The sequence below is a fragment of the Trachemys scripta genome, chromosome 18 (assembly GCF_013100865.1).
Source record: "Trachemys scripta elegans isolate TJP31775 chromosome 18, CAS_Tse_1.0, whole genome shotgun sequence".
NCBI classification, from domain to species: Eukaryota; Metazoa; Chordata; order Testudines; family Emydidae; genus Trachemys; species Trachemys scripta.
The window spans coordinates 16,071,980-16,084,068 of NC_048315.1; the positions used below are offsets into that span (position 1 = coordinate 16,071,980).

At 45.9% G+C, this 12,089-nt stretch overlaps 1 protein-coding gene across 6 annotated transcripts in view; it reads right to left on the reverse strand.

Annotated features, from left to right (window-relative positions):
* GTF2IRD1 (GTF2I repeat domain containing 1) overlaps positions 1 to 12,089 on the reverse strand; it is a 170,939-nt gene that overhangs the window by 12,187 nt on the left and 146,663 nt on the right. For 5 of the 6 annotated variants that reach the window (XM_034752961.1, XM_034752962.1, XM_034752963.1 and 2 more), the window contains one exon: positions 4,749 to 4,796. The exons of the other annotated variant lie outside the window; for it this stretch is intronic. In XM_034752961.1, the coding sequence (XP_034608852.1) occupies positions 4,749 to 4,796 (48 nt within the window). The remainder of the gene's footprint in view (positions 1 to 4,748; positions 4,797 to 12,089) is intronic. 6 annotated transcript variants of the gene reach the window in all.

The following is a 12,089-nucleotide window of genomic DNA, read 5'->3' on the forward strand; positions in this document are numbered from 1 at the left end:
TGTGCGGAGTGGGTGTAAAACGCTGTCAAATCTGCATTTGCCACGCACTTACAGGAACAATAGCATTTCACATCCACTTTGCAAGGCTGTAAATGACAACACAGTAAGCAAAGCAATGGAGATGCAGGCCCTTAGAGTCCCAAGTACTCCTACAAGGGATATAAAAGAGTGAGCGCGCACTTTGATAACCAGGCTCCTAAGTACAGGGTTGTTTTATAAATACATCAGATGATCAGCCTGGCCTTTCTAGCCTTTTTCAATTATCCTCATCATGTCAAACTTCATTCTTCTTTATTCTTTCATTTTATTGACAGAGTCACTTATTTAGACTTTGCTGCTATTCAGCATCCTTAGGGAGGTTCAGAGAAACACAATTGAATCCAGAATGTGATCTCTGCAATGCTTTTCCAGCCCTGAGACTTACAGGTCCTGGTGATAAATCAGCGGTCTTTTCCATTCCTCTCTATATTGCAAACAAACAGTGAATAGTTTCACACAAACACTCTCTCTCTCTCTCCCCTCCGCCCCCAAAATCAGAAGATAGTTCTTGCATTTATAAAACCCAGATGATCAATGAACTGGGCTGGGTATCTTTTAAGATTACGTTGTCATTTACTTCAGCTGCATACTTGCTGGCTACCAAGTGGAAAGCATAGTCCAGTAATCTTAATAGAGAGTCATCCTCTTGAAATTAACTTCTCTATCTGTCCACAGTTAAATTACTCCTGGAAGACATTTGCTGTCTCAACAAGTGCAGAATTTGAGGGGAGGACGGCTGGGGATCACAAGGCTAGATGAACGTGGATCAGTGGCACATACATTTCCACATACACAGCGCCTGCTGATGTATGAACCATCCTTTCTGTTTCTAACATGGTTAACAGTTCAGGGTAGGATATGGTGATCTGGGCATGTGATAGAGCCAAGTGGTCCAGGGAGCTGAAGTAGGAAGGGGGGTTATTTCAAAAACAGTAATATAGACACTGTAACGCACAGGAGTGGCCACAGGGCCATCTTCATATCCCCTCTCCCCAAGAGTCCTGTTGTTCTGGCTGAGGTAAGATTTAATACACATTTTAGCCTCATTACTGGATTGTAAAATATGTTTTTTGTTATGGTACTTTGCACAGGGCTGTGTTTGTCTAGGGTTGATAACAAGTTGAGACAGGGGCTTTCAGTGATATCCAAAGAGAAACAGTACACTTGCAAACAGGACTAGATACATTCTGGGCTGACCCCGAGGTATAGGAGCAGCCCAACGGCTGGCTGTTACAAAGAGTGGGCAGAGTTTGCTCAACCCTTCATTTCCCTGGCCCGCAGAAATGGCATTTTCAGGGTCCGGGAATGAAGCTCCTTTGAAGTACTCTTCTCGAGCAGCCCTTTCTGGCTAATCCAGCTGAATGTGGGGCTGCAGGGAAGGGAACAATATCAGAAAACCCTGTTATCTCCCTCCAATAATATCTTTGTTAAACAGATTCTTCCTAGTTATCAATTAAGATTGGGAATTGCCTTAATATTTAAGCGAGGAGAGTCAGCTTCCTGTTAGTGTCTGAAAGATTGAATACTCTGGTAGGAAAAAAAAACAAAAAACACAGTATTGAAAGGAAAGCATATTGTGTCCTGCACATGTACATATTCATCTGACTACACAGCCATGGTGCACAGATATTGACAGTTTATTTGATCACTGCTGTTTGTTTAACTTCAGCAGCAATATGCTCGCAGCCTCACTTCAGGAAAGCATTTCAGCACATGTTGAAGTGCTTTGTTGAATCAGGGCCTGAGTTGCTTTAGCTTAGCATCGTCTTCAGAGCCCTGGGTTTTGTTCTTGTAGAACTATTGTCCAGTGTGCTTGGCTCTCTCACAGTTTGTTTGCCAACCACCTCAGAGTTGGTGTCTTCGATACTGCCAATACCAGACATTCAAAAATCCGGAGTTAAGCAAATCTCATGACTTTGGAGGCCTAACAACCGTGAGATTATATTTTATTTTTTTGGTTCTTTTTCTTTGTCTTCAGTTTCTGCACCTTTAGGATGCACTTAACCTTGGAAATGTGACCTGAGTGTTCTCTAAAACCAGGAGGGTTAGAAACGTACTTTTTAAATGAAAGCTGAGATTCTCATGCCTCCAGGAGTTGGGGCTTTAAGTAAAACTGAAAATAGTGTGAGATTCGCAACAGAATCTCAAGAGTTAGCAATACAGCATCCTCATTCCTGACTACCTCATGCGCGTAACCTGAAGCCTCAGGGTACAGCCTCATAAAAGCTTCTCCTCTGAGCTGCTGAGATTGGAAGACAATAGCTCTGTATGCCAGACATTGAACTCAGAAAGCAGGAGTTTGTTTTAAAAGAAGCCTGAGGGCAAGCAGCAGCTCGTATTCAGTGACTACAATGAAGAAGCTTGAAAGGAACGTGCCAAAAATTGGCCACAAGGAACTGATTTCAAGAAAGAAAATAAGAATTTCTCTTTTGCTCTCCAATTACAGTAGGCATGTGTTTTAGCCAGGGCTGTAGTAGGCTCGTCAACAGTAACACCTGCACATCCCTTTCTACTCCCTCTGTGACTTTCCTGTTATTTATGCTGTTTCCTGGGCATACGGATGTATAGATGGTAGCAGACAAAGAAAGAAATATCAAAACCAAGTGGTTTTTTGTTGTCTAACTTTACAGCATTTTGATTTCTCTGGATTTAAAATGCTGAAGCTTTTGCCCTTTCGGTAATCCTCCAAGGATTATCAAAGGAAAAAGATCTGAACTTGTTGTCTATCCTGGGGCTACTTTAGTGATGGTGTGAGGCTCCTAAGTTGGTACCAGGTGACTAACTAGACTACCACAAGTGGGGGAAATTCAAACTGAACAAGCACAACAGAGAAGCCAGAGAGGAAGTACAGAAGAATGCAGGGCTTTCACTAAACTGTGCTTTCTTTTCGTAAAGTTTCTTTTTACAACATAGAGTCACCAGTACTGGGCTTCGAAGCAATCACTATTTCTCATTCAGGTCTGTAGACAGCTCTAACCGGACATTTTTTCAGGGCACAATGTTCATTCTCTAGGTGTAACTGGGCAGGAGAGAACTTGATTTGGCTTTTTACGTATTTGATATTGTAATACACCTCTACCCCGATAGAACGCTGTCCTCGTGAGCCAAAAAAATCTTACTGTGTTATACGTGAAACCGCATAATATTGAACTTGCTTTGATCCACCGGAGCGCGCTGCCCCCGCTCCCCCGGAGTGCTGCTTTACCGCGTTATATCCGAATTAGTGTTATATTGGGGTAGAGATGTATAATTGACTCAAGAAAACCACTAGCATTACACTCTGATGTACTGATCCTGTACAGCAAAGCATTGTTATACAAACCTTCATGGCACTGCGCTGTACTATCGTTTTTAATGGACTTTTTAAAAATAAAACAAATAAAGATGGTGGCCAAAATATTTCATTCCTCGAGTGGGTGCCTAAGGCTAGGATTCCAAATCTACAGGCAGGCACTGAAATAAAATGGTTATCCAGCTTCATGATGCTTTGTTGATTTGGCCCATGTGCAGACATGGAGAGTCTAATTTTAGTTTTAGTTTAGCCGACTGGATAGAGTAGCTCAGGGGAGGATAATGTAATATGTGAGGGAGCCTTTCACCTCCATTTGACTTGAATTCAACCCAGGTCAGCAGTGAGTACCACCGAATGGTTGTTTGGTGCCCTACATAAAGTGAGTTGATCGGTTCAGGTCCAGTTCCTGGTGCGCAAATGTCTGTGTTATTTACAAAATGAACACCCCCACAAGGAGTATCCTGCTTGGTGGACTCAGCAGAGGACTGAATTGGGCAGGGGGAATGAACTTCCTCTCACACACCTATGGCTGGGTCCCTTCTGGTCGGGGCGGAGGGAGAAGCTTGCCCTGTTGCTTTTTATCGGTCTGTGGAGAAACAGGACTTTCCGTGAAGTGGTGTTAATTTAGCACCTTATACCTGCACTAAATACACCCAAAAAAGGAAGGGAAAAAAGTCTAGAACACAAAGAATACCTATGTGAACTGAGTCAATTATCAACACAATACCACCAGGGTAAGTGGAATCTGCTGGCAAACTTCATTAGGCCCAAATTAACAAACCAATGGAACTTAAAACGCTCTACATATGTTTCCTGAGTGTAATTAGAAATATGTAGGAGCATGTAATTAACATGTAGATGTGTGGGGCCAGATTCCCACTTGGGAAATAAACGTAGCAGCACTGATGCCCATTGAGAAATGCCTTACTGTATAATACACAAAAATTATGCAAGTTCTTGTTTATGGTAGTCCATTATCACATACATTAAGTCAATGGAGCTGTGCCAAATTTATACCAGCTGAGGACATGGCGCAGCATATGCAGTCATTTATTTAAGTAAATAAGTACTAGCATAATTTGTGTGAGCTGCACAATAAGACTTCTCAATAATTAATCACTTGGATGACATCAATGAGCGAAGCATAGATAAGCCAGGTCAGTTTGCCTAGAGCAGAACTGGCATTGATACCTAGAAACTACAATAACTGGTGCTTGGAAATGCATATCATAATTACAAAATATTTGTTAAATGCATCTTGTATTCATTCAGCTCTTGGTGCCATGGGGTTAACAGTGCAAGGGAGGGGAAAAACACCTGCAACTTTGGGGTGTTTTCACAGTTTCGATCCCTTATTAACAACACAAATACATTTCTTGTCTGCTACCATCAACAATACATCAACTGAGCTACGTACCATTCAAAGCAGCATAAGCTTTTTCCAGTGATGTTATCCGTCTAGGGGCTACAGCACAAGTTAAAAGGAGAGAGAAAGAGAGAGAGAGAGAGAGAGCAATGAGTGCTGTTTCTCAGTAGTTCCTTTGCACAATATTCAAAACCAGCACAAATCCCAGTACCGCATTGTAAATGACAATATGAACCTTCTCTGGTCTCTAACCTCATTGGTGGAAAGATCTCATCAGCAGATAAATATTGCTATGAGAACTTCATAAACATGATCAGGTGGCATAAACCAGGCCCCAGTTCAGCACAGTATTTAAGCACGTGAATAGTCCCACTGACTTCAACAGAACTACTCAACTGCATGAAGCAAAGTCTTAAAGACATTGTTGGAATTTGGGCTGTGTTGATTACAGGACCCCTTTCTCAACATGTTTCAGTTGTTTTGATACACTGAAGCCCTCTAACCCAGGATGCAATTAACTTTAACATTAAACATATATTCCTTACACTGAATATGCATGGAGTGAAACTGACCCTGTGCGGAGGGCCACCCCAAGGGCTACGGTCTTCAACCTTAGCTTGTGGTCTTCGGTGAGAAATGGTGCCGAGAACTGCACAGGGCTGAATTATACACTGGGTGCACAGCACCCTTATTTGCTCGTTCTCTTTCCAAGCTTAGCCAGGATGGAAGGACTCATTTATATTCCAAGGAAGCCTGCCACAGGCATTCAGGGGAGATATTGCAAACCACTCAATCACCTGCAAACATGCCACATAATCACTTCTGAAGTATATGTGACATCACGTGAAACACATACACAGAGGAAACCAAAATCTCCCCGTATGGGGAGCAGAATGTCCGAAGTCCTTAAATGTAAATATGGCTAAAAAAAGGAGAATAAATGTCATAGGGGGAACTTATACAGGCAAGGGATGAAGGGTGAAAGGAAGATTCTGAGAACTGCCTTTCTTAGCCAGTGCTGTGAAGAGCATAATAGAGAGATTAGAGTCCTGCATGAGCTTTGATTTCCTGCCAGACTCAGCTTCCAGGCTGCAGTGGGGAGAAAAGAGCAGGATAAAGGGGCAAACGTTGTACCTTGCTAGAGAAAAGGGGCTCTGCAGTGCATTTATTAGATGGCAGGGTGAGAGCGAGACCTGAAATTGACTACTGAAAAAGTAGTGGAGGTTGCAGCGAGGAAAATGCTACGGCTAAAGCAGATGAAAAGTAAACAGGATAATTGTGTTAGTTCTGTAGCAATGGGGAGGAAAACAGAGAAAAAGGGACCCCTAAGGAGATGCTGGCTCTAGTCACCATCTATGCAATGACAAGTGATATCAAAAAGGAATGAATTTCCTGGGGAAAACCAACAGCAACAGAGCTAGGACCAGAATTCGCATTACGGTCCAAACAAAAATGAAGCAGATCATTATGATAAAGCTGACAGTTCCATGGGGAGAGGAATGTGAGGTGCCGTGGCAAACAAGCTAATGAGGAGGAAAGTCTGACCAAGCTATGGTAATCAGAGGCTGGAGGTGATGGTGACTGGAGATGGATAGAAAAGTACCCAGCGTGAATACGGTTACAGAGAAAGAGCAACATTCTGGGCACTGAAGAATTGTGAGAGGCGGGAGGAGAGACACACAGAGAGAGAATTCACTAAGGGGAGATACAAATAGTCTGTTAGGTTCTACATAAAAGCAAACATTTCAAACAAAAGCTTAAGAGAACCGGCACTGAAATAAATGAGATAAAACAGAGAACAAGAATATTTTTATATTCCTCATACTGAATGCATATGTCTCTATAATCTCGTGCCCACCACTTGCAGTACAGACTCTTATTTAGCTCAGTGGAGTCAAATCAAACAGAAAAAGAATGGTTACTCACCTTCTCGTAACTGTTCTTCGAGAGGTGTTGCTCATGTCCATTCCAACTAGGAGTGTGTGCGCCGTGTGCACAGTCATCGGAAAGGTTTTCCCCCTGGCAGCACCCATCGGGTCAGCGGGAGCGGCACCTTCATGGTGCTCAATATATGACCCAGCCGACCCGGCGCGTCCTCAGTTCCTTCTTGCCGGCTACTCCAACAGAGGGGAAGGCGGGCAGGTTTGGAACGGATATGAGCAACACATCTCGAAGAACAGTTACAAGAAGGTGACTAACCGTTTTCTTCTTCGAGTGCTTGCTCATATCAATTCCAATCAGGTGACTCCCAAGCCTTACCTAGGTGGTGGGGTCGGAGTTATGGAATCGCTGATTAGAGCACTGCTCTGCTGAAAGCTGCATCATCTCTGGTGTGCTGGACGATGGCGTAATGAGAGGTGAACGTATGCACCAAGGACCAAGTTGCTGCCCTGCAGATTTCTTGTATCGGGACCTGGGCCAGGAACGCTGCTGATGAGGCCTGAGCCCTCGTGGAGTGTGCCATAAGTGCCAGAGATGGGATTTTGACTAACCCGCAGCACGTGCAGATGCAGGACGTGATCCAGGAAGATATTCTTTGCGATGAGACCAGGAGGCCTTTCATCCGGTTCGCCACCGCTATGAACAACTGGTTCAACTTTCTGAACCAATTCATGTGCTCGATGTAGAAGGCTAGTGCCTGCCGAACATCCAGGGAGTGCAGCCTCTGCTCACGGTTACTGGCATGAGGCTTAGGAAAGAAAAACGGGCAGGTATATGTCTTAACTCGTGTGAAAAAAATGACACAACTTTAGGAAGAAAGGCCGGGTGAGGCCTAAGTTGCACCTTATCCTTGTGGATGACCGTGTAAGGTGGGTCAGAGGTGAGGGCCTTCAACTCAGACACCCTGCGTGCTGAGGTAATGGCTACCAGAAGAGCTACTTTGTACAATAGATAGAGGAGGGAGCAAGTCGCTTGCTGTTCAAACAGGGGCCCCATTAGTTTGGAGAGGACCAAGTTCATGTCCCACGCAGAAACTGGCTGTCTAATCTGGGGGTGGAGATATTCCAGGCCCTTGAGAAAATGTCCCACCAGGGGTTGGCAAATACAGCGTGTCCGGACGCTCCCGGGTGGAAGGTCGAGAGAGCAGCGAGGTGTACCTTGATGGACGATGCTGCCAGGCCTTGTTGATTTAGGTGCAGGAGGTACTCTAGGATGAGTGGGATAGGCACCTGTATCGGAAGTGTGTCATGCTGGGCACATCAGCAAGTGAACCTTTCCCACTTAGCTAGATAAGTGGCCCTGACGGATGGTTTCCTGCTGCCAAGTAGGACCTCCCATACAGGCTCCGAGCACAGAAGTTCCATGGGGTTTAACCATGAAGCTTCCAAGCCGTGAGATGGAGGGACTTGAGGTCTGGGTGGAGCAGGCAACCATGGTCCTGAGTAATCAGGTTGGGGTTGAGTGGCAACGCAATTAGGGTGTCCACTGACGGTTCCAAGAGTGTGGTGTACCAGTGTTGTCGAGGCCATGCCGGGGCCACCAGGATTACCTCTACTCTGTCCCTGCGGACCTTGAGAAGAACCTTGTGCACTAGAGGGAACGGGGAAAAGTCATACAACAGGCCGTCTCCCCAGGGTAGCAGAAACACGTCCGTGACCGAGCTGGGGCTGTGATTCTGGAAGGAGCAGAACATCGGGCACTTCCTGTTGCTGCAGGTGGCAAACAGGTCAACCCGAGGAAACCCCCACCTTTGGAAAATGAGGTGCAGGACATCCGGCTGAATGGACCACTCGTGCATGCGGAAGGACCTGCTAAGGTGGTCTGCCAGGTTGTTCTGAACTCCTGGTAGATAGGATGCTTCCAGGTGAATGGAGGGTGCTATGCAGAACTCCCACAGCCGGAGGGCTTCTCGACACAACGGGGAGGAACGGGCTCCACCCTGCTTGTTGATGTAAAACATGGCAGTGGTGTTGTCCATCCTCACTGCCACGCACTGGCCTTGCAGCCGGGCCATGCTAGGCCTACCGCCCTGAGCTCCTTGATGTTGACTTGAAGAGAGAGCTCATCTCAAGACCATAGGCCCTGAGTTTGCAGATCTCCCAAACGCGCACCCCAATGCAGAGCTGTCGCGTCCATTACTGGGAACAAGGAGGGCTTGTGGGACCGAAGTCAACGGTGCTGGCTCCAAAGTTTTCGGCACTGGGGGCTCCTCCCTGGGAGGAGGTTCTACATAACCTAGAACCTGGGAGGAGGTTCCCCATTGGCCAGTTCCGAGAGGTTGAGCCCCGAAGTTGGGGAACCATGCCTCCCCCGTTTCCGGTGCTGTTTCTGACCCGGGGGATGGGACTGGTACCAAGTCGTCTCCGACTGTTTCGGCACTGGAGAGCGGCGGTGCTGCGGGTCTCTTCCAGAGTCCTTCCACGGTGCCATCTCCGCCACTGCCAGGACACTACGCACCGATGCACTCAGGGCTGGGTCCTGCCACACCGATGCTGGTTGCAGTCTAAGTGCCACCTCCATGAGGAGCTGCTTCAGTCTAAAGTCCTGCTCCTTCTTCATTCTCAGGTGAAACCCTATGCAAATCCTTAGCTGCCTGATGAGTTTCCCCCCCAGACACTTTAAGTAAGCATTGTGGGGGTCGCCCGTTGGCATAGGCTTGTTGCAGGACTTGCAAGGTTTGAATGGAACCTCCCACTCCCGACAGTGAACTATTAACACTATACAAACTAATAACTAACTAAACTAACTAAGGAAAACAAACACTAAGTAAGTAGAGCTAGGGAAACATGGAGAGTTTACTGAGCAAGACACCACAGTTCCAACGGCTGTCACTGGCGGTAAGAAGGAACTGAGGAGGCGCTGGGTCGGCAAGGTCATTCATAGAGCGCTATGGAGGCGCCACTCCAGGTGGCTCCACAGCCGACCTGATGGGTGCTGCTAGGGGAAAACTTTTCAATGACTGCATGCAGTGCGGGCACGCCTGACTGGAATGGATATGAGCAATCACTCTAAGCAGCTTGGGCTTTGTAACCAGCCGATGCAAATCACATTTCTGTGCAGAATGTCTCAGTTTGACATGAAGCAGGGGACTCCATGTTCACTTTTGCCGATTATGGAGAAACCAGATGCAGATAATTTATCCCCTACTACTATCTGTGTTTATGTTGCCTGGTGCTATACACGGAGGAGGAAGGTGCTACTCCTCAGTGTAAATAATAGGTTCACACTCTGGCCCTTCATTTTGTCCCCCGTTTTAATTCCAAACCACTACTTAGTGTTTTACTCCATTAACGAGTTTAAATGACTCCTTGTTGCTGCCGCCCCTATCATGAATGTGTAAATAGTGGCATTACATCATAGAATCGTAGGGCTGGAAGCGACCTCGAGAGGTCATCTAGTCCAGTCCCCTGCACTCAGGGGTTCTCAAACTGGGAGTTGGGACCCCTGAGGGGGTCGTGAGGTTATTACATGGGGGGTCGGGAGCTTTCAACCTCCACCTCGCTTCCACTATTTATAATGGTGTTAAATATATTAAAAAGTGTTTATAAGGGGTGGGGGGAGTTGCACTCAGAGACTTGATATGTGAAAGGGGCCACCAGTACAAAAGTTTGAGAACCACTGATATTCTAGACCATCCCTGACAGGTGTTTATCTAACCTGCTCTTAAAAATCTCCAATGATGGAGATTCCACAACCTCCCTAGGCAATTTATTCCAGTACTTAACCACCCTGACAGTTAGGAAGTTTTTCCTAATGTCCAACCTAATCTGCCCATGCTGCAATTTAAGCCCATTGCTTTTTGTCCTATCCTCAGAGTTTGAGAACATTTTTTCTCTCTCTTCTTTGTGACAACCTTTTATGTACTTGAAAATGGTTATGTTCCCTCTCAGTCTCCTCTTCTCCAAATTAAATAAACCCAATTTTTTATATCTTCCCTTATAGGTCATGTTTTCTAGACCTTTACTCATTTTTGTTGCTCAGCAAATTAACTCATTTGAACTAAATGGGGTTCCATCCAACTTCTCCCCTACGAACGATGCTTCCTGGGCCCTATATGGCTCATTGCGTTTGTATGGGCAAGGCCAGATTCTGATCTCCGTGACCCCAGTGTAAATCTGAAGTAACTGCACTGAAGTTACCCAACATTTTCACCAGTGTAACCAAGAACAGAATTCAGGTCACTGACCCTATACTTCTTGTTTATATATTTTCTCTAGGCTGTACATGGTTTATGTCACATAACTTCTTTTCACAAATTATACTCTCTCTAAACACTTGATAGCTTATTTGGACTCCCTCTTCTCGAATATTGACAAGCCCCCAATTGACAGAGCTCAAAGTGTGGCTTACCCGGGGTCGTATCAAGAGGAATTATTAACCCCGTTCTTACCTGTGAGATTCCTATTTATACAGTCCAACATCACCACTTAATGAGCTCCAATATACTTTGCTACTGATCACCCCCTCCTCGAGCCTTCTCAGTGTTACTAATGGTCGTTGTTTATTAATGGCATCACAACCACACTTTGAGGCCCCAGGTGAGATCAGTGCACCCCACTGTGTTTATGGTGCCAGGCGCTGTGCATGCAGAAAGTAAGAGCCAAGTCCCTGCTCAGACGATCGTACCGTGTAACGAGACGAGACAAGACAAAGTGTGGGTGGACGGGAGGATCTGCACCCCCATTTTACAGATGGGAACTGAGACACCAGGAGAACAACAAAAGGTGGAAGATTAAGCAGTCCCTCCCACACATCTTTATCTTGAACCGTCCCGCTATTCCTGCTGCACCCTCCCTCCCCCTGCTCAGCAGCATCATCGCACTCGGTTTGCACACCCAATTTACGTGGCTTTCAGACCAGCTCATAGCACTGTCTAACTTCACCACTGAGTCTGGCCCAGAGGTTTCCATAGGAGTTCGATCTGCTTACACCAGGGCTGCCTTTGGCCCAGTACGTGTAGCGAGGTGACAGTGAGAAAACGTTGTGAGAATTAGAGTGCAAGTAAGCAGAGCAATGAGAAAAAGAGGGGCTAGAGCTTTCAAATTCTACCAAGAAAGCAAACAGAAAAGGGGAATGAACATGGTATGGGCCAAGTTACTTGTGCAACTGACAATCAGTCAAGGTAATTGGCCAAGGGACCAGGCTTAACCTCCCTACTTGAAGGTAACCAGTCATTGGATCACAGGTAGTTTAGACAGGAGCTAATATGGAGAAATATACAACAGTGTTTTCCCACCTTGGATGTGAATGGATATGCTACCTCACAGCAGCCCCTCATCAGGGGAGCAGAACATCCCCACTTTCAATAAACTAGGGAAGCGCTACATAGATGCCAGTGGAAATGGGTTAGCTGCTCTGAGCACTGAATCCCAATTCAACAATTCATGTAAGCCATTCCAGCATGAAAGTTACGACTGAGACACTTAATCATGAGCAGCTAATGTTCAGCCT